Source organism: Panthera tigris, chromosome B3, assembly GCF_018350195.1.
Source record: "Panthera tigris isolate Pti1 chromosome B3, P.tigris_Pti1_mat1.1, whole genome shotgun sequence".
Taxonomy (NCBI): domain Eukaryota; kingdom Metazoa; phylum Chordata; class Mammalia; order Carnivora; family Felidae; genus Panthera; species Panthera tigris.
Window position 1 is genome coordinate 71,599,233 of NC_056665.1, and position 14,232 is coordinate 71,613,464.

Genomic DNA, 14,232 nt, shown 5'->3' on the forward strand with positions numbered 1-14,232 from the left:
TCCCCATCCCTTATTTTCCATCCCCACACATGTATTTTTTATATATTTAAACAGGAAAAAACAAAAAAAAGCCGGAAGAATGAGACCTCCAACTGCCCTCCCACCTAGAACCAACTTTCCACTTTTGCAACAATAAATGGTTCCCTGAAGTAACCCTTGGGAGCTCCCCCACCTTTCATTTGCATACAGGCCAAGGCTTGGGTTTTTACAGTTGTAAGCTGACAGTGGTGAAGAAAAGGAGAGGAGATGGGGCACAGCATCAAAGAGAATGGAGGTTAGTGAATATCCTGGGGCAGGATGGGAGGTCAGCCAAAGACGGGCACCTGTGAACAAGATGCCCCAGGAACAAAACCAGAGAGCTCCAGGCTAACTCCTGTGAGACAGTCCGTTCCACTTCACCCCTTTGCCAGTGTCTTGCCTCCCTCACAGGAGACAGTGCCCATAGGAAATGGTCCCTTTCTCCCGGCTTTAGAGTACAAAGAATGGTTGCCAGAATCAGAATGGGTTGGTTATGTGTGAGTGTATGTGCACCAGCTGGTCAGGCACCCTCATGTTCCCCGCCCCCGCACCTGAGGGAGGAGCCCGTGGCCACTTGCAAAGGTGAAGCAAAAGGGGTGTGTAGACAGGTGGTACACCCCCAGGCCCCAGTCTGCAGGGATGCTTAAAGAGGCCAGTTGCTGACTACTTCCTTTTTATTTGAATTTTGTTCAGAATTACTATCTTTAGATGTATTGAATGTCAAATATAGAATGCATCCTACCTTTACTATTTACCCAGTTTGGGGGAAATTCTGATGTTGGCAAGGAGAGACGGTGCAAACAACGTAATTGCTCTGGGCACCATTTACCTTGACCACACCCCTGGCCTCCAGTGACAACTGATTCTCACTTTCCATTTAGTACCAAAATCTCTAGAAAGGTGGCGTCTCCCACTCTGGCATTGCCCTAACTCTGTAAAGGAGTTTCTCTGAAGTTTCCATCTCTCCCTCCTACTGCAGGGTCAGTTTTGTGTGTACTTTCAGAGACTCACTCTTTCAAATCTCTTCATGAGTTCCAGACTTTCCAAGCTGACCCACAAGATTCTCATCACCGTAGTCTTCTAGTTTTATTCTCTTTCCCAGTAAACCCTCTCTTAGCTATCTTGGACTTCCATCCCTGAAGTCAGGGAAACACATCCCTTGAGAATGAGAGGAAGAGAGAAACAGGAGTCCTAAGCCTCAAGCAGAGACAAAAAGTAGGGAATTTGTGATTCAGCCTTCTGTGAAGTCACCTCACCTCTCCTGAGCTCTGACCTTCAGAACAGGCAGGAGCCACAGACCATGGCTTCCCTATGTAGCTACTGCATAGAATCACAAAGAACACTGGGAGATTTGGGAGGGAAACCGAGGGGGGGGGCAGTTAGGAAGAACCATGCCAACCACAGGAGGGCACTGCGTCCCCGTGGGCTAGCCTGGAATGTCTAGGACCAACAAAGTGAAGAGGTCAGACAAGGACAGCAAACCCCCTCTCCCTTGCTCCCAGCAGAGAGCATCTCTCCCTCTTCCTAACTCTTGGGTTTCTCATGCTGACACATCTATAGGAGAGGGACACACAGTAACCACCATGTCACACACCACCTGCGTGACAGATACATACACACACATTCACACGTGTACACATGGTATCCTCCCTCTTCTGAAGATTACCTTGCTAATGGTGTTCTCTGTGTGAGAAGACCTGCCTTCCTTCCCATAATGCACAATAGCACCTTTTGCCAGGCAAGGCTGATGCTGGTTGGAGTTCTTTGCCTTTCTGTCACGTTTTGTTTACCTAGGAGCTAGTCAGTCCAGTGATTCCAATTGTGCTATTTCTTTAGGGTGGCATTAAAGCACTCTTTGCTACCTGCCCGGCATGAGGTCACCCAACACACTTGCCATCAACAGCTAGCTCTATAACCCTGCGAGTCACCTGAGACCCCAGCCCCCTCCAGTCCTGGCCTCATGCATTTATAGCAGTCTCAGTCCTGAGAGAGTGACGAAATGCTCAAGAGTCAGTAACATATTCCATGCCTCCCTTCCATGTCAGTGTGTCAGCACCAGACAGCAAGCTGCATTAGTCCTCAGCTCAGTTGCATTGAGGAAAGCACATAATTGTGTGTGGAGTACTCTAGAAAGTACTCCAGCAAGTGACCTTGTAATAGTCCATCCACAGCACTCTTAACAATAACACTGTAAAGTACCTTCCCATTTTTTACTTTTTGTGCCCCAAGAGCCCAAGAATCAGCCTGCAACAGCCACAATATCTGAAGTCCTTTTGCTGAGTATTGTTCATACTTGTTGAAAAACTTCTCAGAGAACCACAGTCTAAAACTCCCTGAATTCTTGGATTCATGGGGGAGGAGGATTCCTGAGAGGAAATCCTTTGTGCTCTTGCTCTCCTGAAGGAGTCTTCAGATTGGGGTCAACTATGACCAACCCAACCCCTGTAGTAACTGCGTGAGGCCTGGTCTACTGATTCTATTGAACCATCTAAAGTGGAATCTAGGGGCACCTGGGTGACTCAGTTGGCCAAGCGTCCAATTCTTGATTTTGGCTCAGGTCATGGCCTCATGGTTTGTGAGTTTGAGCCCTGTATCAGGCTCTACACTGACAGTGTGGAGCCTGCTTGGGATTCTCTCTCTCCCTGTCTCTCTGCCCCTTCCCTGCACAAGTTCTCTCTCTCTCTCAAAATGAAGTTTTAAAAGTTAAAAGTAAAATAAAATAAAATAGAATTTAGGTGACCCCTAGGGAGGATCCTGCAGGAAGGTGGTCACAAGATGTCCTTGGACACTTCAGCCAGTATTCTGTACTTCCTGCTTCAGATCATGATGTTGGTGACATCAACTAACTAATAATAAGTCCCATAAAACCTACGTAGCTCCTCTCTCCCAAAACTTGAAAATACTATCAATATCAAGGACAATACCACCCTATTGGAATAGGGGCCAGTGACCATGTAGTCACGTTCTGTGAAGTGTCCATGCCATATCTGAGAAGAGAATGTGGTTGGGCAGGGGGAAGTCACGAACAGGGGCATGATGCGGGCATACTCAGACAAGGAAGAATGGCACTCAGTTCCTCTACAGTTTATTGTTACAGCAGAAATTGTGGGACACAGGAGGGCACCCTCCACACATAACACAGTGTGGTCAGAGCCCCAAGATAGCCCTTCCCACCCCTATGACAAGCCCCAAGCAGCCCTGCCCCAGCTTAGCTCCCTCCCCCTCCCACTCTAGACACACACTGTCTAGACAGCTACCAAAGTTAGTGCAGCCAATGGCCCCAGGCCCCTTCCTATTGCCCCAGCTCCGATCCTTCCCTCATACTTGCTCATTGCCCACCACCTCCCATTCCAACTTCCATTTCACACACTGGGTGTTTCTATACCATCCTGAGGACCATTAACCCACCAGCAAGCCGCCCCTGACACACATTCAGTTAGGTCCATACCCGTCAGAGATCTGAAGGGTTCATGAGAAGCCCTATCAGATTTGGTGAATGGAGTCCTGGCCCCAAGTCCCCCACCCTTGCAATGGGATAAGTAGGGAGAGTCTGGTGGAGGCACATGGGCAACTACAACAACCTCTTGTCCCTTATCAACAGACACCTAGATTAGGGAGAGGGGTACGTGCCCTCATCACCTTAACACCACAATGAGGGAGAGGGATACTTTAGGGGTCTGGGTCCCTAAGAGATATTGGGACATCTCTCCCAGGAGCTGAGGGGAATCACAGGTTAGAGGTCAAGGTTAGGGTAGCAATCAAAGATCAAGGTCATCTCCCCACATGATCTGCCCATCTTCCCTTACTCTGGCCCAGTGCCCTATGCACCTCCCAGGTTAGTGCTGGGGGAGGTGAGGCCTGGGTCCTACACCAGGGCGACAAAGGTCACTCAACAGGAGACCTCCATGGTATGCCCTGGAGGCCCTGAAGGGAGAGTTCCAGACTCGCTGCTCTGGGACAGGGTGCGAGAGCGGGACCGGTTGCCGTCAATGGATGCTGCACTGGTCAGGGAGGCTGTGCGCGATCGTGACAGGCGAGTCATGCAGGATGAGGCCACTGTGGAGACAGAAGGATGAGCAGGTAGGCATAAAGGAGGTGAGACAGAGAGGCTGGCAACTCAAGAGTGGGGTGCTTGGGTGAGCCGAGAGTCACAAATGGGGCTGGAGCGGGAGGTCAATGATTTGGCAGACGGTGATAACTTCCAGAACTAGCCTGAAATGGTTCCCTCCCCCCACCCCCTCCCACCCCCCCTCCCCCCCCAGTGCCCATCCCTTCCCCGCTCCTGTGCAGCAATCACTGTTCTCATGATAGCTTCTGACTCCCATACTCACTGTAGCCCATGCCTTGCAGGAAGTACTTGAAGGCCTCGGTCAGCTTGCCTGGCTGTGGAAGTAAGAAGAGGAGAGGGGGACAGTGAGGTGAGGTTAGAAGCTGAGATGGAGGGTTGCCTGGGTGACTCAACTGAGCATCTGACTTGATTTCAGCTCAGGTCATAATCCCAGGGTCGTGAGATCGAGCCCCACGCCAGGCTCCACACTGTTAGTGCTTGGGATTCTCTCTCTCTCCCTCTCTCACTGCCCCTCTGCTGCTCACGATCTTGCTCTCTTGCTCTCTAGCTCTCTCTCTCTCAAAATAAATAAATAAACATTAAAAAAGAAAAAGAAGCCAAGCTGGAACCCCAAGCCATGGCAGGTTAGGTGTGGAATGAGTGGCAAATGGATGAGCAACAAAGTGTATGGTTCAGAGCCACTAATATCCCATCCCATGGACGGCAGGGGTACTCACCTGAGTCAGCTGGGGCTGGCCTCCAGAGTCAGCCATCTGTGCAGGAGACAGAGACAACCATCCAGAAGACATAAATAAACGGAGCCATGCCAAGAGATAGAAAAGGTTCTCTTTTCCTTAGCCTCCCCACTCCAGGCCCTCAGGGTTTGCTTTCTTTATCTGCCCCACTTGCTCCCATGCAGGACCTGGAAGGCCTAGAAGCTGAATCTAGAGAGGATCTATGGCTCTGCACAGGGGGCCAGGAGTCAGGCAGGGTATGGAGTAGGGTTACTGACCTTGAGAAAAGAGGTCTGGGTGGGGTCCAGCTTTGAGTTACATTCCACCTGGAGTAAGCAGGAGGCTGAATGAATGAGGTCATACTCCCTGTGGCCCCTCCCTTCGAAGGGACCCAAGGACCCAGATCCCAGTTTCTTTCCCATTAGCCTCGTACCCATTTCCTTCTTACCAGGAATCAACCTCTTATGCCCCACAGTCACTCTCCCTGTTCCAGAGCTGGCCTCTTGGCAAGATACCCTCTAACAACCACCCTGGATCTCCAACCCTCCCTCACCCACCCCAAAATTCCCTACTGACCACTGCATCTTCATGGGGTGCTTGGTCTCCTACCACCAGCATCACAGGGCACCTAGAGGCATAGTGTCGGGAGAAGAGGGTAAGGCCCTGGTGCTCTGTCACCTGCCTTTTCCCAGAAGAGCAGTTAGACAATGTTTGACTCCAAAGAGGAGACGGTCTTCTGACCCTACCAAGACAATTCAAAGGGGGATGGACCTAGACAGTGAGATTTGCTTCATAGGACAGGGTGGGAGATAATGAGAAAACTCCCTGTTAAAAGACTCTCCTTCTAAAGAATATAAGCACCTAGGGAAGATCCAGAGAGAGAGGCAAAGCTTTATCTCTTAACGTCTTACTTGAGGGTGACAGCACCTCCACGCTCAAGGTTCAGGTCTCGGCGGCTAGAGAGGGGTTCAAAGAGGAGGAGGAATGTTAGGCAGACAATGCTGTCTATCCGGATGGAAGCCATCTCCTCCCTGAGGAAGCTCTCTTCCTCCCAGAAATTACAGTCAAATATTAATAATTAAAAGTGAGAAACAAGGGCATCTGGGTTGCTCAGTTGGTTAAGCATCTGACTCTTGACTTTAGCCCAGGTCACAGTTGATGAGTTCAAGCCCCACGTTAGGCTCTGCACTGACAGCGCAGAGCCTGCTTGGGATTCTCTCTTGCTCTCGCTCTCTTTCTCTCTCTCAAAATAAATAAAGTTAAAAAAAAAAAGTGGGAACCAAAGGGCAAGGTGGCAGGCAGGCCTCAAACACAATCCCTATGGTCATTTGTGCCCCAGGTCTCTGGCCAGAGGTCAGTGAAGGGGGAGGAAGGGCATATGGACAAGAGACCATCTATCTCACTTCTGGGAATCCAAAAATCCAAGGGAGGTAAACAGGAGAAAGGGGAACGGCTCCATATAATTCATTCCACGGGGTCTGGCCCGCAGCTGCCCCAGCTGCACACCAAATCCTGCCCTCCTCGCACTGTGTACGTCCCAGACTTCGCTCTCCTTCTCTGCACCTCCCCACGACCCCCAGCTGCTGCTTCTACATTTGCTTCACGTGTGCGCACACACACCACCCACTCACTTGTTGTAGCTATTCCAGTACAGTTCAATGTTCTCCAGATTGGGTGCATGTGTAATGATATTTCTGTACTTTTGTATCAACTCAGAATTTCCAGACAACTCCTCCTGAAGGAATGAAGAGGAAAAAAAATCAGGATTGAGAAAAGAAGTCAACAGTTACTGGATGAGAAGAGCCAAGCTTTCCTCCCTCCCCAGATCCCGTCCCAGTTAAGGGAGTCACCCCAAGCATTCAAGACCCTAAGGTCCCCTCTACTTCCTCCAGCTTCCACAACCACTTACTTGGCTGAAGAGATGTCCAAGGATCATCTCCGGAATGGAAGAGGTGAGGCCTGTTAGCTATGAGGAAAAAGGGCAGGTGAGCAAGCTCAGGATACCACGAGGAGAAGAAACCCAGGCTACGAAGTGACACACACATCTTCCCTGCTCCACTCCCCTTTCTTGACATTCACAGGCCAAGCAGTTATGCTAGTAGAGCCTAACTGGACCTACACAAGCCCCGCCCCCCCAGACATCAACACACAGGCTCCTCCAAACCTTGTGGGCTGCCCAATCCATCCAGCCCTTGGCATTGGGATCAATGTTGATGAGGACAAGACCTTCGACTGTATCCGGGTGAGTAAGCTGAGGAGTAGCAGGAGGATAGGGAATCAGAGGCTGGGCAGGGCCTTATCCCTTCCCACTGAGCTCCGGCCAGTCTTAGGGTCCCATGGGGCCTGCCCCCCACCCCCTCCCCACAAACACACACTATTAAACCACACTCTCCTAATCAGTCTGCCATGGGCCTTAAACCTTGTCTGGGTTGCTTTTGTGTTTTTGTTTTTGTTTTTATTTCTTACAGCATATCGTGACAGGATGTAGGCCCCAGCTCCAACACCAACTCCAATTATTGTGGAAAAACTGTGAAAGAGAAATGCATGTCTAATGGGCCCTGGTGTCCAAAACTTTGGCTTTTCAAACTCCTCACCCTCTCTCCCAAGGCCACATGCACAAAGGACAGAACACCATCTTCCCTTGAGGGGTGCTAAAAGGGAAGGCGCCAGGGAGCTAACAATTGACACTGGTAATCAGTGTAGGTCCCTGAAGTCTATCTTCAGCTCTCTTGGGAAGCCAGGGTCTTGAAAAGAAACACCCATCCCCCAAACAACCAGACGCTTGTTTTCCTACATAGCTCTGTGTCCATTCTCAATTCTCAAGAGCTAGTTCAACTTGTTCTGTTTTAGTTCCTGGTTCCTCGTGAGAAACCGGGAAGAAGGGAACTTGAAGCAAGATGTTAAAAAAAAAAAAACTTCAGTGAACAACAGGGACAATGGGGGAAACAGAGCCAACAAGGCAAACCGGAGCTGCCCATGGCCCGGGTGCCCAGGAAAAGCCAAGCCGGGAGTCCTCCACACTCAGCATACATACCACAGAGGCTCACCTGTCTTTCCCTTCCTTCTCCCTCTCTCCCTCATACTCAGGGGTGAGGGCTCCAGATCACAGGTGTGTGTGTGTGGAGGAGGGGAAGTAGGAGGGAAAGACAAGTCCATCTGGCTCCTTGAGATTATGTCACCCCTCCACTTCCTCCGACCTTCTGAATCAGAGAAGCCCCTCCTCAGCCTAAGGCAGGGCCACACATAATCCCTCCCTTTCCTGCCTCTATCCATTAGGGCTACTCAGCTGATTCAAGTCCATTTCCAAACCTACCCCTTCCTCTCAACAGTCAGGTGGAGGCATGGAGGAGGAAGGATATATCTAGGATAGAGACCACAACCCGTCTAGGAACCCTGGTGGACACAGGAGTTCTAAGGGCCCCATTATGCCAGACAGAGAACTACGGTTTGGAGGGGTACCCAGGCTTCTCACTTTAAGTACTGCAGGATGCAAGGGATCATATCCGCCAGCTGGTCCAGAGATGGGTACTGATATCTGGGGAAAAGAAGAATGTTAAGGAAAATACCAACCTGTCCCCGCTGCCCCGCACCTCAGGGTGTCCTATCTATCCTTTCCCGGAATCTCCACTGTTTCCTCCTCCCGAGTCCACTCTTCCCCACACCCCCTGTGCCTCACAGCCCAGTGAGGAGGGAGGTAGCTAATTCTCACCCCAAAGGGAACACAGGAGCCCCCTCTTCCATTCCAGGGGCATCCACATGAACTCGCACGAAGTTCTGAATGATTTCCTGCATATCTCCGAATTGAAACAGTGGCTGGAAGCAAGATTTATCTAAAGAGAATCCCCATCACCCCGATGGTAGAATCAGCCAGGGAAAAGCAACCCGAAGTCAGAACCCGCCCTCTTTCTTTTATGCCATAGTCAGAGGACAGAACCTCCCCTTGACATGCCACATGGGTGCTGACCCTTCCCCATCCCTTAGGGTTTTACCCTTCCCACCAGCCTCTTCCCAGAAAGGAGTGGGAGGGGAAGGTGAGGTCCTTACAATTGAGTCCCACATCATGGTAGGTGAGTATCGCTGGGCGTTTGGGTTTGGGGGTGCCATAGACAGTAAAAGTGACAGAGCCATAAGGTGTCTCCACAGAGTGAGTCTGCAGAAAAACAGGTCACCATCAGGAGGAGTCAGGCTGAGAGGAAAAAGAGGCAAGAGAAGGACACCCACAAAAGTCAAAGTCAAAAGTCGGGGAGTTGAGGTATGGGAGGGGCAAAGCGAGGAGACAGGAACAAAGATTTAGAAATAGGATCAGCAAGACTTTGGTTCAGGTAAATAAAACAGTGGAAGATGATTCAGAGGGTGGAAAAGAATCCTAAAATTTGGGAGAGCACCAAGGAACTCTGAGGAGGAGGAAAAAGGAAGGAAAGGGAGAGATGGGAAAGGGAAAGGACTGGAATGGAAGGAAAGGGAGCAGAGAGGGGAGAAAGAGCCAGGTAGCAGTCCTCTCCCTACTGGGAGACAGGAGAACCCCTCCTCCCACCCTGGGACTACTCCCAAGCTGTTACCTGTCCCTGGTCCAGGAGGATTCCGGCAGCTAACTCAGCCTCCTGGAGAGACACACACAGACAGACACACGCAGACACACACAGCCATGTAGAGTCATAGATGGAGAGACAGGCACAGATAAAGAAAGGCAAAGAGACCAACCGAGACGAAAGACAGAAAGAGATGACAAAAAGAGACATGGAGAGGATGAAGGTTAGTGCAGTGACAGGACAAAGGCCTGACTCCCATTGTGGTGTATGGGGGAGAGACATGGGTACAGGTGGAGAAAACAGGGGTGTGGGTTAGAAAGAGATCATGGATTTGGGAAGGCAGGAGGTGAGGGGGATGCCCGCAGGCCTGGACTTCGGGTCTGGGAGTCGGAGGGTCTCTATTGACCTTGGCCACCTCGGGCGTCTGCCCTGGCAACAGCGGCTTCTCCTCTGTGATCTGCACCTCCTGCAGCTCCGCCATGGTGGCCTGGTAGGATGAAGAAACACCAAAACTGGGGAGGTTGCCTCCACCCCTGCACATCTCATACACCTGGCTCCCTCTCTCAGCCCAGGACAGTGTAGGGTGCAGAGGGCCCTAGGAGAGGGAGCACACATCAAGCCTTTCTCGCCCCCAGCTCCATGTCCAGGCCGCTGGAAAGGCAGGCTAATGGCAGAGGACTCAGGATACCACTTCTCTTCAGACTGGCCATCCCTCTGGCTACCCCTCAACACCCACACCTCCAGACCCCCCTCTCCTGTCATGCACAGAAATACCAGGGTGGGGCAGGAGTGTAGCTCCGGTTTCCCGTGCTATATTTAGGGGCCACCCCACACTCCCAGAGTTAGATAGGGATGAACCTCATGGCTCAGTGACTGGGTATGCCAATGATACTAAGGAACAGAGTAGTGAGAGTTCATAATTAACTGTGACCTTCAACTAAACCTCAAGGTCAGCAGCTCAAAGGGAAAGGGGTTAAAAATGACCCAAGTACCAAGACCAAGAGGGTGAGAGGGAAAGAAAGAAAAGAAGAACAAGGGACACCTGTATCCAACTGACTCAATGTTTCCCTTCCTTCCAAGACTCTCCCTCCCTCCCCATTGTGAATAAATTAGCATACATTCAACATTAGTGGGGCTGGTGAGGAGCAGAACACCTGTGCAGCCTGGGGGTGGGGTCACTTACTGGGCTCCTATTGGCTGGATGCAGTGGGGTCAGGGGTCAGGGTTCTCTCCCCTCCTGGCTCAGGGGTCTGAGAAAACAAGGCAATGAGGTGAATGACACGGGAGACAGACGCTGGGTCTTTTAGGGACAGAAAGCCTCAGCCAAGATCTAGACTACCTGGGTCACCCACCCTCCCCAGGTCACTAACCCTCCCTAATCTGTACCCCTGAGTCCAATGAACATGTCTTCTCTAGGCTTCAGCTAGAATCAATACAGGCTGGAGGGGCCTGCGGGGCAACACGGAGAGCAGGTATCAGCCCAGGCTGGGGGAGGAGAGAAGGAAGTGCTGATGTGGAGGAAAGAGCGTGGCTTGTGTCGGAACCTCTGGATTCTAGTCCCGGCTCTGTCGCTGAGGGTGTGACCTTGGCCCACTCAGTTACTTCTCTTGGCTTCAATTTCCTATTTGCAAACTACAAGGGGGAACTAGGGGATCCTCAAGGTTTTTGACAGCTCTCAAGTGAGATGAGGATAGCTGAGCATGACTGTTTCGCATTTAAACGTTTAAAAATGAAATTCAAGAAGCCTCGTGCCTTCGAGTCTCTCCTCCACCCAGTCTCGGTGTGGGTGCCCCGAGCGGAGAAGGGAAGGGAGGGCGGCCCCACAGTCTCCTCCCAGCACCCCCCCCCCGCCCCTCCCGCCCCGACGACCCGCAAGGGCCGAGCGCCAGCTGGGAAGGGATGGGTAGGAAGGATGGGACTGACCCGGACCTGCACCCGTCCGCACCTACGCTGCTCGTCCGCGTGGGGATCGACACCCTAGCGCGGCCGGCGCGGAGCGCCCGGGACCCTGGACACAACCTCGCGCACGCCCCAAACACGCCCTGCCGCTCGCGGAGCCTCCGCCTTTGTGCGCCGCAGCGCAGCGCCCCCTCCTTGCGGGCCCCTTCCCCCGAGCGGTTGGCTCCGAGGGATAGGGATCAAACCGCCCACCGGCCCGACTGGCGCCATCCAGGCCCTGCGGCCCCTCGCCCGCCCCTCCCCCTACCTGCTGCCGCCGCGGCCGCTTCCACCTTCACTTGCCTTTGACTCTCCGGCCCGCCCGGCTCGGGCTCCCCACAGACCCGCCCCCGGCCCGCCCCAGCCCGCCCACGGGCCGACAGCTCCCTGCAGATCCGCCCCAGACCCCCAGTAAACACGCCCCCCCTTTATCCCGCCCCAGGCTGTCTGCCGCTCAGGGAGGGGCTGGGCTGGGGACCCGAGGGGTACCCTAAGGGAAGCAAACTGCTGGGTGCTTCCGCGTTCTGCTCGCGCTCCCCACGACATCCCCCAGCAACCGAGCGGTTGTGGGGTGTGCGGGGATCCCTTAGTCCTGCAGGGGATCCTCACGCCTGCCCTCCACACCGCCCCCACCCGTGACCTGGATCTGCCTATCGCACTGTGGTTCCTTCCTTCGCCCCCAGACCCAGTATGAGGACGGGTAGGGGGGAGACGAACCCAGGGTGCTGACACCCCACGATTTCGACTCCGCTTGCCCGTAAACAGAGCTAGGTTAAGGAAGGAGGAGGTGGGCGGGGATCGCCGCGGAGGAGGCGAGGGTCTCGCCCGCTGGGAGGGGCAGGTGTGCTAGCACCGACGGGTGGGGGTGGGGGTCGTCGAGGGCGCAGGAGTTTCAACTTCGGGGTGCCCAGGGTCCTGGTACCTCCTCTCTGTGCTGCGTCCCGACGCCAGCTCTCGGCTGCTGAGAAGTTGGAAAACAAGGCAGGGAGGGGGGGCGGGGAATGCGGGGGGCCGCTATAAATAGAGGGAGATCGCAGGAGGGGGGGCGAGGATGGCCAACGGGGACTCCCGGGTCAAGGCCCCAAGGGGGGACGGAGGAGGGGCCAGGGACCCCCAGGGGCTCTGACTCTAGGGTAAACAGGCGTGGGGGCGGAGTTAACTCTGCGGGGGTGGAGTAGGGGCTTGGGGAGGACGCTGTGTCCCGGGCTGGAACCCAAGAGACCCTGTGGCTTCGGCGGTAACCCCTCCTAGTCCGGCCCAGAGGAGGAGGGTGAGACAGGCTCGGCCCGGCTGTATCTCAGTGCCCAGGCGGTGTTTTCTCAGAGACTGCTGCGTGTCGCTTTCGGGGCCTGGGGTGGGTTTGCGGTCTTAGACTGCTCACTAGCCCCATCCGAGCCCCACCCTAGATGCACCCTCCCTGTGCCCCTAGAGGAAGGCCACCTGGAATGGGATAGTTGGGTGGCCGAGGGGTTCCTAAGTTGTCTTAGACAAAAGGAAACCAGATTGAATTCCTCCCCACCTGCACCCTTCCAGCGCCCCCACCCCCACCCCACCAGGGTTCTCACCCCATCTTCCTTCAGCCTGGTTCCTGAGTTACCATTTCGGGGGCTGGGCGGCAGGCCAGTTGGGAACAATGGCCAATGGAACTGGAGCTGCCAACCGCAACACCAGCACAAGCTGCCCCCCCCAAGACCCCCAAATTGCCCTCCCCCCTCCTGCCTGGGAACCACCCCCCCCACCCCCCTCACCACCCACAACCCCCTCCCATCCAAGGAACATCAATGCCCCTTTCATCCCCACTTGGCAGGGTCTATTGGAAAGAAGGAGGGGCCAAGAGGGAGGAGGTGACCCAGAGTAGGAGAACTGGTCAGGATCAAACCCCGGGTCTCAACAACCTCGTATCTAAAGGACCCCGGAACCTTCTCCCAATTTGGAACATCGAAGTTTTCCTCATTTCCCTCCCCCCACCCTCTTCATAACTGTTTCCCTCAGAAACTGGCCCAGAGGCTGGGCACCCTGGCAGCTTGCCTAGTCCCCTCTCCCCTCTGAACGCCAGTTTAACACTCTCCTGGACAGGGAAAAGCTTGCTGGCCTTAGGATCATAGACAGAGCTGTGTAGGGCAGGAGAGAGGTCTTACCAGCCCCCCAGGAGCTGGGGAAGAAAGAATGCCTAGAGCTTCCGCCTGCAGTGTACTCTGATGTGTACAAAGTAGTCTGTCTTGGAGTGGGGGAGGGAAGGACCTGGAGGTTCCAGCATCTAAATTAGTCTCTGGGTCAGGATGACTCAGGGGGAACCTGATAAGGGGCCTACGCAGGGGCGTGGGGCGGGCAGGAGGTGGGAAATTTCCACTGGGATCTGTTTGCTTCCGGGGCCTAGGGGTCTCAGCTCCTGCAGGCAGAAATGAGGCTGGTTCTGCCCTAAGGTAGGGTTCCCTTTGTCAGGGTAGGTCCCAGCCCAGCCATAAGTCGCCCAACCAGAGTAATCTCTAACTCCCTTCTCTTGGGCCAGAAGCAGCTTCAAACTGTACCTTCAGTTAAGCAACAGTTTTGCGAGCCTGCTGTGTGCCAGCCACTGTATAGATGCAATTCAAAGAAGTGTGAAGGCTGGTCATATCCGTTCTAGAAGCATATGATGAAGTAGGTGGGAGAAGGAATAAAGACAGAAAGTTAAGAAAAATGATGTCTATAGAAGATTAATTGTTTAGACAAAAAATCCTGTGCCAAGTGTTTCCCATTCTTCTCAATTGGGAGATGAGAGATTTCCATTACCGCTTGATGGTTTTAGTATCCCTTGACGGAGACAAACCATGAATTCAACAATACTTTTATTTTTTTAAATAAATTTTTTTTTAACATTTATTTATTTTTGTGACAGAGAGAGATAGAGCATGAATGGGGGAGGGGCAGAGAGAGAGGGAGACACAGAATCAGAAGCAGGCTCCAGGCTCTGAGCCATCAGCCCAGA

The 14,232-nt window shown here is 53.2% G+C and overlaps 1 protein-coding gene across 5 annotated transcripts; it reads right to left on the reverse strand.

Moving 5' to 3' along the window:
- Positions 1–3,087: 3,087 nt before the first annotated feature.
- NDRG2 (NDRG family member 2) lies at positions 3,088–12,254 on the reverse strand. Of its 5 annotated transcripts, none has more exons than XM_007091348.3 (17): positions 12,190–12,254; positions 10,513–10,579; positions 9,736–9,816; positions 9,360–9,401; positions 8,845–8,950; positions 8,510–8,630; positions 8,273–8,335; positions 7,267–7,327; positions 6,965–7,051; positions 6,710–6,766; positions 6,432–6,535; positions 5,712–5,756; positions 5,377–5,428; positions 5,079–5,126; positions 4,804–4,839; positions 4,350–4,401; positions 3,088–4,074 (listed from the first exon to the last, which is right to left on the reverse strand). In XM_007091348.3, exons 3-17 carry the CDS (start codon positions 9,808–9,810, stop codon positions 3,908–3,910), a joined length of 1,116 nt encoding a protein of 371 aa, XP_007091410.1. In that variant the 5' UTR covers positions 9,811–9,816; positions 10,513–10,579; positions 12,190–12,254; the 3' UTR covers positions 3,088–3,907. The 5 variants fall into 5 exon arrangements, with proteins under 5 accessions (XP_007091410.1, XP_042845276.1, XP_042845278.1 ...); XM_042989342.1 differs by lacking the exon at positions 12,190–12,254 and adding an exon at positions 11,536–11,621; XM_042989344.1 differs by lacking the exons at positions 9,360–9,401; positions 12,190–12,254 and adding an exon at positions 11,536–11,621.
- Positions 12,255–14,232: the final 1,978 nt, after the last annotated feature.